The 12805-nt window shown below is 48.4% G+C and overlaps 1 protein-coding gene across 1 annotated transcript in view; it reads left to right on the forward strand.

Moving 5' to 3' along the window:
* The window catches only part of GRIK4 (glutamate ionotropic receptor kainate type subunit 4), a 232778-nt gene that overhangs the window by 145872 nt on the left and 74101 nt on the right, over positions 1–12805 (forward strand). The window contains 3 exon segments of the mRNA XM_038753600.1: positions 668–829; positions 10864–11016; positions 12032–12136. Coding sequence (XP_038609528.1) covers positions 668–829; positions 10864–11016; positions 12032–12136 — 420 coding nt within the window.

Consider the following 12805-nt stretch of genomic DNA (forward strand, 5'->3'; position numbering starts at 1 on the left):
TATTGCTGAATTGTACTTTCCAAGCACTTAGCATAATGCTCTGCACACAGTAAGCATTCAATAAATATGATTGAATGGATGAATGAATGATTTATGGTACTTGTTAGGCACTTACTATGTGCCAAGCAGTTTACTAAGTGCTGGGGTAGACACGAGATAATCAGCTCCTATAGGGGGCTCACAGTCTAAGTAGTAGGGTTCCAAAGGGTGTCTTTGCAGTAGACTGGGAACCCTGCATGTGCGTATGATGGCACAATCATCTGTGACATTAGTAATAATAATAGTATTTGTGAAGAGCCTACTTTGTGCCAAGCACTATCCTACGAACTGGGCTATAAACATGGTTATCAGTTTGGATGCAGTCCCTGTCCCACGTGGGGCTTACAGTCCAAGTCTCTGTCCCACAGGAGGCCCACAGTCTTAATCCCCATTTTACAGATGAGGTAAATGAGGCACAGAGAAGTGAAGTGACTAGCTCAAGGTCACCCAGCAGATGGGCAGAGGTTCTTCTGGGATTCGTGAGGACTGTCTGTGGCCACCCTAGCTCCAGACCTCCATCCCTTAACCTCTAGATTCTGAGCTGTTGATGAACCCTAACTCTCCCTTTCATTCATCCCCAACCCCGCTCTAACCCTGTTTTCTGTTTCTGGTTTCCTGGGAAACCCAGGAGTTTTCTCTCCAGCAGCTGGACAGCCTTCTGGATGACCGGGTTAACATCCTGGGATTCTCCATTTTCAACCCATCCCATGCCTTCTTCCAAGAGTTTGCCCACAGCCTCAACCAGTCATGGCAGGAGAACTGTGACCACGCTCCCTTCACGGGGCCTGCGGTGAGTACCGGAATGCCCGCTGCCTCCCCCGTCGCTGGAGTGGGTGGCGGGGGAGGTCGTGGAAGGGAGGGGTCCGAGGCAGCCCAGGAGACCCCGGGGGAAGTGGGAGTAGAGAAAATCCCTGGACCCAAAGAGGTCCAGGGGTCTTCGGGGGTCTCCCTTGTCCCCCAGCTCTTGGGAGGAAGGGTGACCTCAGGGTCAGTGGGTAATAATAATAGTAATTGTGGCATTTGTTAAGTGTTTGCTATGTGCCAAGCACTGTGTGAAGCACTGGGATTGATACAAGACAATCAGATTGGACACAGTCCCTGTCCCACATGCGGCTCACAGTCTAAGGGGGAGGGAGAACAGGGGAGGAGAAGGAAGGTAGGGTGGGGCAAGTGAGGAGGGCAGGAGCAGAGTTGGTCAGTCATATTTCTTGAGTGCTTACTGTGTGCACAACACTGCACTAATCTCTTGGGAGAGAACACTAGAACAACAATATAACAGACACATTCCCTGACCACAACGAGCTTACAGTCTAGAGGGCAGAGGACATAGCCTGGTTGAATAGCTGTTGTAGTCCCCTTCTAGACTGTAAGCCCGTTGTTGGGTAGGGACTGTCTCTATATGTTACCGACTTTTACTTCCCAAGTGCTTAGTACAGTGCTGTGCACACAGTAAGTGCTCAATAAATATGATTGAATGAATGAATGAATGAATAAATGAAGGGCAAAGGGGAGAGGAAGCGTCACCCAAGACAAGCTTTTTGAACAACTGAAACGAGTCCCCAAGGGATGTGGGGACTGTAGACTAGTCAACTAGTTCTAGTGAGAGCAGGAGGATTGATAAAATGATCTCTCCAGGACACTTTCTGGCCTGAGGATTCCCCAGATAAGTGATGGAGAGAATAAGGAGGAAGTTAGCACTGTCCTGGGAGGGGAAGGGCTGCTGAACCCAGGCAGACCCCATCTACCACAGCTGGAGGACACAGGAGAGTGGCCCCAGCTCAGAGGCAGATGGGGAGGGGGTGATCTGCTTTTGAAGATGCTTACCTGGCTCTTCCCTCTGGACTCTCCTGGTGCTTTGGCAGATCATTTTTGAAAGGAGGAAAGACCTTCAGGAACTTAATCTTGGGGCGCTGGGGCTGCTGGAGTGTGGTGGGGAGAGATTGGAGGTAGAGGGAGAAGACCTCTTGGGAAGTGAGATGGTTTAAGAAATCTGCAGGGGTTGGGGTGGGGGTGTTCAGAGGTGAGTAGTGGGAGCATCCCCTCAGGCAGAGCAGAGGGAATGGGCAGTGCCCCTGATCACGGGCCTGGTGGTCCTGCCTCTCTGACTGACACCACCACTCCAGTTTTGGTGGGCTCCGGACCAATGGGAGGGGACCACGGTGTCCAGCATGCGGGGATCATCATCATCATCAATCGTATTTATTGAGTGCTTACTATGTGCAGAGCACTGTACTAAGTGCTTGGGAAGTACAAATTGGCAACATATAGAGACAGTCCCTACCCAACAGTGGGCTCACAGTCTAAAAGGGGAAGACAGAGAACAAAACCAAACATACTAACAAAATAAAATAGAATAGATATGTAGAAATAAATTAAATAAATAAATAGAGTAAAAAAATATGTACAAACATATATACATATATACAGGTGCTGTGGGGAAGGGAGGGAGGTAAGATGGGGGGATGGAGAGGGGGACGAGGGGGAGAGGAAGGAAGGGGCTCAGTCTGGGAAGGCCTCCTGGAGGAGGTGAGCTGTCAGCAGGGCCTTGAAGGGAGGAAGAGAGCTAGCTTGGCAGATGGGCAGAGGGAGGGCATTCCAGGCCCGGGGGATGACGTGGGCCGGGGGTCGATGGCGGGACAGGCGAGAGCGAGGTACGGTGAGGAGATCAGCGGTGGAGGAGCGGAGGGTGCGGACTGGGCTGTAGAAGGAGAGAAGGGAGGTGAGGTAGGAGGGGGCGAGGTGATGGAGAGCCTTGAAGCCCAGGGTGAGGAGTTTCTGCCTGATGCGCAGATTGATTGGTAGCCACTGGAGATTTTTGAGGAGGGGAGTGATATGCCCAGAGCGTTTCTGGACAAAGATAATCCGGGCAGCAGTATGAAGTATGGATTGAAGTGGAGAGAGACACGAGGATGGGAGATCAGAGAGAAGGCTGATGCAGTAGTCCAGATGGGATAGGATGAGAGCTTGAATGAGCAGGGTAGCGGTATGGATGGAGAGGAAAGGGCGGATCTTGGCAATGTTGTGGAGCTGAGACCGGCAGGTTTTGGTCACGGCTTGGATGTGAGGGGTGAATGAGAGAGCGGAGTCGAGGATGACACCAAGGTTGCGGGCTTGTGAGACGGGAAGGATGGTAGTGCCGTCAACAGAGATGGGAAAGTCAGGGGGAGGGCAAGGTTTGGGAGGGAAGACAAGGAGTTCAGTCTTCGACATGTTGAGCTTTAGGTGGCGGGCAGACATCCAAATGGAGATGTCCTGAAGGCAGGAGGAGATGCGAGCCTGGAGAGAGGGGGGAGAGAGCAGGGGCAGAGATGTAGATCTGGGGATGGAAGGGGGTGAAGGGAGAGAGGAAGAGGCAGAGCAAGTTTGGCCTGGAGCCGATGCGGCTGGCCACTTCTCAGTTCCCCCCTCCTGAGACTGATGCTCCCGTTATTGCTGCAAATTGACCTAAAGCTGGCAGATTAGGAGCGCCGCCGGGCTGTTTGGCCATGGCTCCACAGTTGAGTGTCCCAAAGCGGCAGTCACATTATCCACCCAGTAGCCAGACTGGCTGTGAGACCGCTGCTGTGGCCGCCTCCCTCCCCACGACCTGCCCTGCTGTGTTCCCTGTCTAGCTGTGCCCTTCCTGATGGACCTTGTTCCAGCCCCTGGGCTTCTGAGGTTGTTTTGACAGAGAACTGTCCTAGGGGTTGCTGGGGATGTAGTCCCAGGGGCTTCTGGGATTGTTGCCCCAGGGCTTAGAGCATTGTGCAAGGGGAGCCTTGTAGCTGCCAGTGTGCATTCTCATTCATTCATTCAATCATATTTATTAAGCACTTACTGTATGCAGAGAACTGCACTAAGCACTTGGGAAAGTAGAATACATCAATAAAGAGTGACAATCCCTGCCCACAACGAGCTCACAGTCTAGAGGAGTGAGGGGAGACAGATGTCAATACAAATAAACAGATATGAATACAAGTAGATAAAATTACAGATATTCATTCATTCAGTAGTATTTATTGAATGCTTACTGTGTGCAGAGCACTGTACTAAGTGCTTGGGAAGTACAAGTCGGTAACAGATAGAGACAATCCCTACCCAACAACGGGCTCACAGTCTAGAAGGGGGAGACAGACAACAAAACAAAACATGTAGACAGGTGAACAAAACATGCAGACAATATAAGACGAGACTGTTAGCTCATCGTGGGCAGGGAACATGTCTGCCAACTCTGATATATATATATAAGTGCTGTGGGGCTTTTGGGGCGGGGAGCAAAGGGAGTAAGTCAGGGCGACGTAGAAGGGAGTGAGGGATGAGAAGAAGTGGGGCTTAGTCTTGGAAGGCCTCTTGGAGGAGATGTGCCTTCAGTAAGGCTTTGAAGGGGGGAGAGTAGCCCAGCTTGGGCAGGGATTGTCTCTCTTTATTGCTGAATTGTACTCTCCAAACGCTAAAAGTACAGTGCTCTGCACACAGTACGCTTTCAATAAATTCATTCATTCATTCAATCGTATTTATTGAGCACTTACTGTGTGCAGAGCACTGTACTAAGTGCTTGGGAAGTACAATTCGGCAACATAGAGAGACGGTCCCTACGCAACAGTGGGCTCACAGTCTAGAAGGGGGAGACAGAGAACAAAACAAAACATATTAACAGAATAAAATAGATAGAATAAATATGTACAAGTAAAATAAATAGAGTAATAAATATGTACAAACATATATAAATACATACAGGTGCTCTGGGGAAGGGAAGGAGGTAAGGCAGGGGGGATGAAGAGGGGGAGGAGGGGGAGAGGAAGGAGGGGTCTCAGTCTGGGAAGGCCTCCTGGAGGAGGTGAGCTCTCAGTAGGGCCTTGAAGGGAGGAAGAGAGCTAGCTTGGCGGATGTGGGGAGGGAGAGCATTCCAGGCCAGGGGGATGATGTGGGCCAGGGGTTGACGGCAGGACAGGTGAGAACGAGACACGGTGAGGAGATTAACGGCAGAGGAGCGGAGGGTGCGGGCTTGGCTGTAGAAGGACAGAAGGGAGGTGAGGTAGAAGGGGGCGAGGTGATGGAGAGCCTTGAAGCCGAGAGTGAGGAGTTTCTGCCTGATACAACTGAATAGGACTGAATATGACTGAATGAATACAACTGAATGAATTAATGGATGTCTGGAGGATCTGAGGAGGAAAAGCATTCCAGGTCAGAGGCAGGATGTGGGCCAGGGGTCGGTGGTGAGACAGGTGAGATCGAGGCACAGTGAGAAGGTTAGATCCAGAGGAGCCAAGTATGGGGGCTGGATTGCGGGTCTCTGAACTCTAAGTCCTATGGATAGAGCACATGCCTGGTAGTCAGTAGGACCTGGGTTCTAATCTCTGCTCCATCACTTGTCAGCTGTGTGACCCTGGGCAAGTTACTTAATTTCTCTTTGCCTTGGTGACCTCATCTGTAAAATGGGGATTAAGATTGTGGGCCCCATATCAGGTAGAGACTCTATCCAACCCACTTTTCTTGTATCCATCCCAGTGCTTAGTACAGTGCCTGCTACATAGTAAGCTCTTAACAAATACCACAATTATTATTATTACCTTGGCCATCTCCCCACCCTCTTTTTGGCTCTCACCTTTGTGTTGATGAGAAGAGTGGCTGTTGCCACCGAACTTCTCCTATCCTGGGCTTGCCCAGCTCTTAGAATGGGGATGGATAGTTCTTGCTTTAGGAAGGGTGAAATGAGACGTTTACATTTCACATGAGTAAAATATTGGCTCCATCTGGGATTCCTGGCTTTTACAACATCCCCAAGTGCATTGACAGGGGAGAGCACTCTCCCCATTTTACGGATGGGGCAAGTGAGGCCCAGAGAGGTTGTCACACAGGATGCACAGGGCAGCAGCAGCAGTGTGGGTACCAGCCCCAGCGGGATGCGGGGTCTCTCCCTCCATCTTTCGCCCTCATCCATCAGAGATGAAGCCCCCAAGGTGGATGGCCCCATCTCTCTGTCTGTCTCTGCACCCCTCTTCTCCGCTGGTTCTTGTGGGGGCTTCCTTACAGCAGTTGTGTCTCTGGGAGAGGAGATTCAAGAGGGGCAAACGCCTCAACCCAGGATCGTTCCAGCAGTTGTATCTGGCAAGTGACCACTAGTAACCTGCAAGACTTCCAGGTGGCTGGCCGACCTGGGGAAAGAATAGTCTCCTCAATGGAGAAGTAAAGCTACTCGTTCACATGCCGTCCGCGTTAATCACGCTGCAGAGAGAGAAGATAGTGGAAAATCATTAAAATTACAGATGGCTAGATTAAGTGATTAGAATTGGGGGCTAAAACAGATGTTGGTAATTAAGTGTGTATTTCATTGAATAAAATCCAGATTGTTAAAGTCTACTTCACGGGATTTTAATAGTTTCGGTTCTTGGTACAATGTTTTGGGGACAAACTTTCAGCGGACGGAGGTTGAAGGATAAACATCCTCCCGTCAGACACCCCCCCCCCCCTTCCCAAAAAGGTGAGGTCCATCGGAGCCCTTCTGAGCCAAGGATTCCTGGAAAATTGGAATCGCCTCCCCTTGAGCCAGAATCACCTCCCCTTGAGCCAGAAGAGACATGTGTTAATTTATTTGGTATCTTTCACACCCCCTAAACAATTCACAAAAAAATCAGGAGAAAATAACAGTGAAGAACTAAAATGAAAATATAAAATTGAGAGCATGGGGCATGATTGCCAAATACAATGTTGGTGGCAAGAAAAGAAATGATTTCGAATGAGGTCTGAACCTTGGTTGAAAGATTGAATATTTGGAAAAGAGAGAGAGAAAACCAAGACAGACACAGGTGGGAGGTGGAAATGGAGATCCGAAGAGAGAGATGAAGAGACGCCAACTCTCCTACAACCATAGGAAGTGAAAAGTGTTCAGTTCACCTCTGCTTCGCTTCCATCCAGACTGCAGCCTCGGAGGCTTTTTCTGAGCTTAAATTAGTGAATAATGGCTGTGGGAGAAAGCAATTAGGAGCGAGAAAAGATGTGTCAGGATGGAGATTCACAGAGAGATGGAAAAAGTTGATGAGGCAGAGAGATTGCAGGCTCTCGCCCCAGTGGAGGGGAAATTGGACGAGGAAAGTGAATAGTGAGCGGAGGTTGAAAGGAGAGGAGCAGACGGAGAGAATCTGAGGCCTTAGCCCAGGGTAAGATGTTGTGGGCAGGGAATGTGTTTACCCAAGTGCTCTGTATTTTCTATTTTATTCATAATATAATAATATTTTACTTCTTTTAATGTCTGTCTCCCCCTCTAGACTTTAAACTCGTTAAGGGCAGGGGACGGGACTGCTAATTCTGTTGTATTGCACTCTCCCAAGCGTAAATACAGTACTCTGCACATAGTAAGTGTTCAATAAATACTATTGACAGAGAAGCAGCATGGCTCAGTGGAAAGAGCACGGGCTTTGGAGTCAGAGGTCATGGGTTCAAACCCCAGCTCCACCAATTGTTAGCTGTGTGACTTTGGGCAAGTCCCTTAACTTATCTGTGCCTCAGTTACCTCATCTGTAAAATGGGGATTAAGACTGTGAGTCCCCCGTGGGAAAACCTGATCACCTTGTAAGCTCCCCAGCGCTTAGAACAGTGCTTTGCACATAGTAATTGCTTAATAAATGTCATCATTATTATTATTATTGATTGACTGATTGCTCTCCCACACAGTAATCACTCAATAAATACCACTGATTGATAGATTGAGCCAGGAGGAGAGAAGAACGGGAGTTGAAGGCTTGGCTTGGTCTGAGTCTGGAGAGCTGGTGGGGTGGAGAGGAGAGCTGAGTAAAGGAAGAAGACTACCAAGGTTTGGCTTTCAACTAGAGAAGGAGATCAGAGAAGCAAGGTGGCTTAGTGGAAAGATGACTATGTCTTAGATTTCTCATCTATCAAATGAGGCTAAGATTCTCACTATCTCTTTGACTGGAATAGAATCTGTGTCTGATCTGATTATCTGTATAATAATAATGGTATTTCTTAAGCACTTATGTGCCAAGCATTGTTCTAAGCACTGGAGTAGTTACAAATTAATCAGATTGTCCCATGTGGGGCTCAGTCTTAATCCCCATTTTACAGATGAGGTCACTGAGGCACAGAGAAGTAAGTGACTTGCCCAAGGTCACACAGCAGACAAGTGGTGGAGCCGGGATTAGAACCTACATCCTGTAACTCCCAAACCCATGCCGTTTCCACTAAGCCACACTGCTTCTCTAAGATTATAATAGGAATAATAATAATTATAGTATTTGTTAAGCACTTACTATGTGCCAAGCACTGTTCTAAGCACTAGGGTAGATACAAGGTAAACAGGTTGTGCCACATGAGGCTCACAGTCTTAATACCCATTTTACTGATGAGGTAACTGAGGCACAGAGAAGGTAAGTGACCTGCCCAAAGTCATACAGCTGAAAAGTGGCAGAGCATGTACTGTGTCAAGCATTGTTCCAAGCACTGGGGAAGATACAAGTTAATGAATTTGGACACAATCCCTGTCCCACATGGGGCTCACAGCCTAAGTAGGAAGGAGAAATGGCACTGAACCTCCATTTTGCAGATGAGGAAACTGAGACCCAGAGAAATTAAGTGACTTGATCAAGGTCACACAGCAGGCAACTGGCAGAGCCGGTATTAGAACCCATGTCCTCTGGACTCCCAGGCTTGTGCTCTTTCTGCTAGGCCACACAGCTCCTGATTAATCCCTACCTTCCTGGTGGTGGCTAGACACTCATATTTTTAACTCACAGTTCTATATTCAGGTGCTTACTTTTTATCATTTGTATCTATGTTCTTATTCTTTTATCTACTGTATATTTGGCCATTTATGTCTGCTTGTTTCCCTCAGAAAATCATGAGTTTCCCCAGGGCTAGGAATAGGTCTATTGTGTGTTCCCAAATACTGCCTGCAGTACATATTCGATAACATTCGAATTGAATGAATTCATTCATTCAATAATATTTATTGAGCACTTACTGTGTGCAGAGCACTGTACTAAGCACTTGGGAATTACAAGTTGGCAACGTACAGAGACGGTACCTACCCAACAGTAGGCTCACAGTCTAGAAGGGGGAGACAGGCAACAAAACAAAATATATTAACAAGATAAAATAAATAGAATAGTAAATATGTACAAGTAAAATAGAGTAATAAATATCTACAAACATATATACAGGTGCTGTGGGGAGGGGAAGGAGGTAGGGTGGGGGAGAGGAAGGAGGGGGCTCAGTCTGGGAAGGCCTCCTGGAGGAGGTATGCTTTCAGTAGGGCTTCTGAATGATGATAATCATGATGATGAGGAGGAGGAAGAGGAACAGGAACATATAGACTGATGTGGGAGGGCTTACTGGTGTAATTAGGGAGATTAGAACCAAACATGGTTAATCTGGGAAGTCTTCTTGGGAGGAGCGGGCTTTGATTGTCCTCTGAAGGGGATAAAAACCTGTTTTGGTGAAGAGGAGGGGATCTCAATAACAATAATTATTATAATAAAGGCACCTAATTAATGTTTACTATTTGCTAAAACCTTGAATAGATCCTGGGTAATCAGATTGGGTATGGTAGCAGCGTGGCAAAGTGGATAGAGCACGGGCCTGGGAGTCAGAAGGACATGGATTCTAATCTCGGCTCCCCCACTTGTCTGCTGTGTGACCTTGGGCAACTTACTTCACTTCACTGGACCTCAGTTACCTCATCTGTAAAATGGGGATTGAGACTGTGAACCCTATGTGGGACAGGGACTGTGTCCAACCCAATTTGCTTGTATCCACCCCAGAGTTTAGAACAGTGCTTAACACATAGTAAGTGCTTAACAAATACCTCAATTGTTATTAACAATGCCACAGTTGCTATGATTATTACTAAGAGGTAGTCGGAGCCCCTTGTGGTGTGGTAGGATGGGATTTGGTAATCTGACCTCCCCCTTTCTGGTTCTGAGATGGTCAATCCCGGACCCGCAGGCCTGCATGTTTTCAGACTGAAGGGTTCAAATCATTTCAGTCCATTCTCATATGGAAGCAACTCAGCCTCCTTCCACCCCAGGGTGCCCGGGAACTCCTACTCTAATGACCCTAACAGGAGAAGGGGGCTTTGGTCCAGCTTGGCTGTGCAAGGGGCAAAGGATGTGCTAAATTCTCCCTCTCTAGACTGTAAATTCCTTGTGGGCAGGGAATACATATATCAACTTTGTTATATTGTCCTCTCCCAAGTGCTTAATATGATGCTGTGTAACGAATCAATCAGTAGTATTAACCGAGCACTTACTATGTGTGGATCTCTATACTAAGTGCTTAAGAGAGAGCAATAAAACAGAATTAGCATCCACATTCTTTGCCCATTAGGAGCTTACCGTCTAGAAGCACACAGTCTATTGCACACAGTAAGCACTCAGTCAGTACCATTGATTGATGCATTGATTGGATTCCTTCTCAGGCTTTAGAGGCATCCTCAGACTGGGCAATCACATAGATCTTATAACCCTCTCTCTGTGGTCTGAGGGACCTTGAGCAAGGGAATTTGGCTGTGACACTTGCCCAGAGGGATCTGGGGGAGAAGGGAGGAAGCCAATTGGAGGTTGATTAATTTTTCTTCATCTTATTCCTTGCTTCTTCTCTGTCTTCTTTCTTCATCTCTCTTCCCTCACCCTCCACACCCTACCCTTCTTCCTTTTGTTCCTCACCCATTCCTCCCTACCTCTGCCTCTTTCCCTGTTTCCTGACTTTCCCGTGCCCCCTCTTCCTTACTTGCCTTGTCTTCTCTTCCTTTCAAATTTTATCTCTGCTTCTCTCTCCCCACTCTGTCTCCTCTCCACCCCACCCCCTGTGTTCCTGGGACCCTCTCTCCCTCAGCTGTCCTCTGCCCTGCTGTTTGACGCCGTGTACGCCGTGGTGAGTGCCGTGCAGGAGTTGAACCGGAGCCAGGAGATCGGTGTCAAGCCCCTGTCCTGTGGCTCGGCCCAGATATGGCAGCATGGCACCAGTTTAATGAACTACCTGAGAATGGTGAGAGGGACTGGCACGTCGGGCCAGTAGCGGGCACCGTTTGGCCTGCTGCCTGCCCACAGGTTCAGGCCTGGGATGCCCTCTGGTTGGGAGGTGGAGCTGCCCATGGAAACGTTGAAGACTAGCTTGGGGTGGTCACCTGGTCTCCTGGTTAATCCCAAAGGGGCCCTTGGACCCTCTGTCCCCCAGCCCCAGAACGCCCAAATCAGCCAGGTAGTAGACAGAAAGACTCTGGATACCTCCATGCCAGCTGACAATGGTCAAAACTGACATTTTTGCCGAGGGCCAAGCAAGAATATTAATAATAACTATGATATTTGTTAATATTTACTATATGCCAAAAACTATACTAAGCACTGGGGTAGATATGAGATTGGACAGTCCCTCTACCACTTGGGACTCACAGTCTGAGGAAAAAGACCAGATATTCCCATTTTACAGCTGTGAAAACTTAGGTACAGAGAAGTTAAGTGACTTGCCCAGGATTGGACTGAACCCAGGTCTCCTGACTCTCAAGCCCATGCTCTTTCCACTCTGCCACCCGTTTCTTAACCACACCCACTGCAGAGAACCTCCAGGCTCTGAAAGGAATCCCGGCCTGATTTCTTTAAAGACTAGTCTGATTTTTGAGGGCTCAGGGCATAAGGGGTCTGTCCTTTATGTAACGGATCTAAACTCTCGTGTTTAAGATGCCAACAGACTCAGGCAGTCGTTGGGTGTGTGGCAGAGGACACAGGAATGAGGTGGGGAACAATATGGAGGACTTAGGGATCACCGGTCCTTTAAGCTCCTTGTCTCCCTCCCACCTCCACCCACCTGCCCAGTGCCAAGAATATTTCTCACTGCTCCACCTAACCCTGCTTCTGGCTTCCCAGAGCCATGTCTGGGTAGAGGAGGTTTCAGCAGCCCCCATGGTGACTGAAGGCAGTGACCAGAAATGCCCTCTCCAGCTGCAGGGAGAGCAAGGTCGAGAGCAAGGCCGATGAGGCTCTGTAACTCACTCTCTCTTGGACAGGTAGAATTGGAAGGTCTCACCGGCCACATCGAATTCAACAGCAAAGGTCAGAGGTCGAACTACGCCCTGAAAATCCTGCAGTTTACAAGATACGGCTTCCGGCAGGTGAGGCGGGCGAAGCCCATCCCAGGGGAAGGCAGCTACACCCTCCTCCCCCACCCCCCCCCACAACTTTCTTGCCCCACCTCTGCTCTTCTGTATTGAACCAGGAACAAAGGAGCAGGCTTGATTGGCTGCCAGACCCAAACCAATCAGTGAGTCAGTCAGTCATTAGAAGCAGCATGGCTTAGTGGAAAGAGCCCGGGCTTGGGAGTCAGAGGTCTTGAGTTCTAATCCTGGCTCCGTCACTTGTCAACTGTGTAACTTTGGGCAAGTCACTCAACTTCTCTGTGCCTCAGTTACCTCATCTGTAAAATGGGGATGAAGACTGTGAGCCCCACATGGGACAACCTGATAGCCTTGTATCTCCCCCAGTGCTTAAAACAGTGCTTGGCACATAGTAACAACTTAACAAATAACATTATTATTATTATTATTTATTGAGTGCTTACTTTGTGCAGAGAACTGTACTAAGCGCTTGGTAAAGTACATGCAATGGAGGTGGTAGAAGCAATCCCCACCACAAGTTTACTTACCTGTCCACCATGGGCTGGGCTGGGGGTGGGGGCATTACCCCAAGTTTTATATTTCATCCTCAGACTGGCCATTGATTCTTTCTCTTTAACTCCTTCCTTATCATCTCATCATCATTGTCATCCTATTTACTGAGTGCCT

Source organism: Tachyglossus aculeatus, chromosome 11, assembly GCF_015852505.1.
Source record: "Tachyglossus aculeatus isolate mTacAcu1 chromosome 11, mTacAcu1.pri, whole genome shotgun sequence".
NCBI lineage: Eukaryota > Metazoa > Chordata > Mammalia > Monotremata > Tachyglossidae > Tachyglossus > Tachyglossus aculeatus.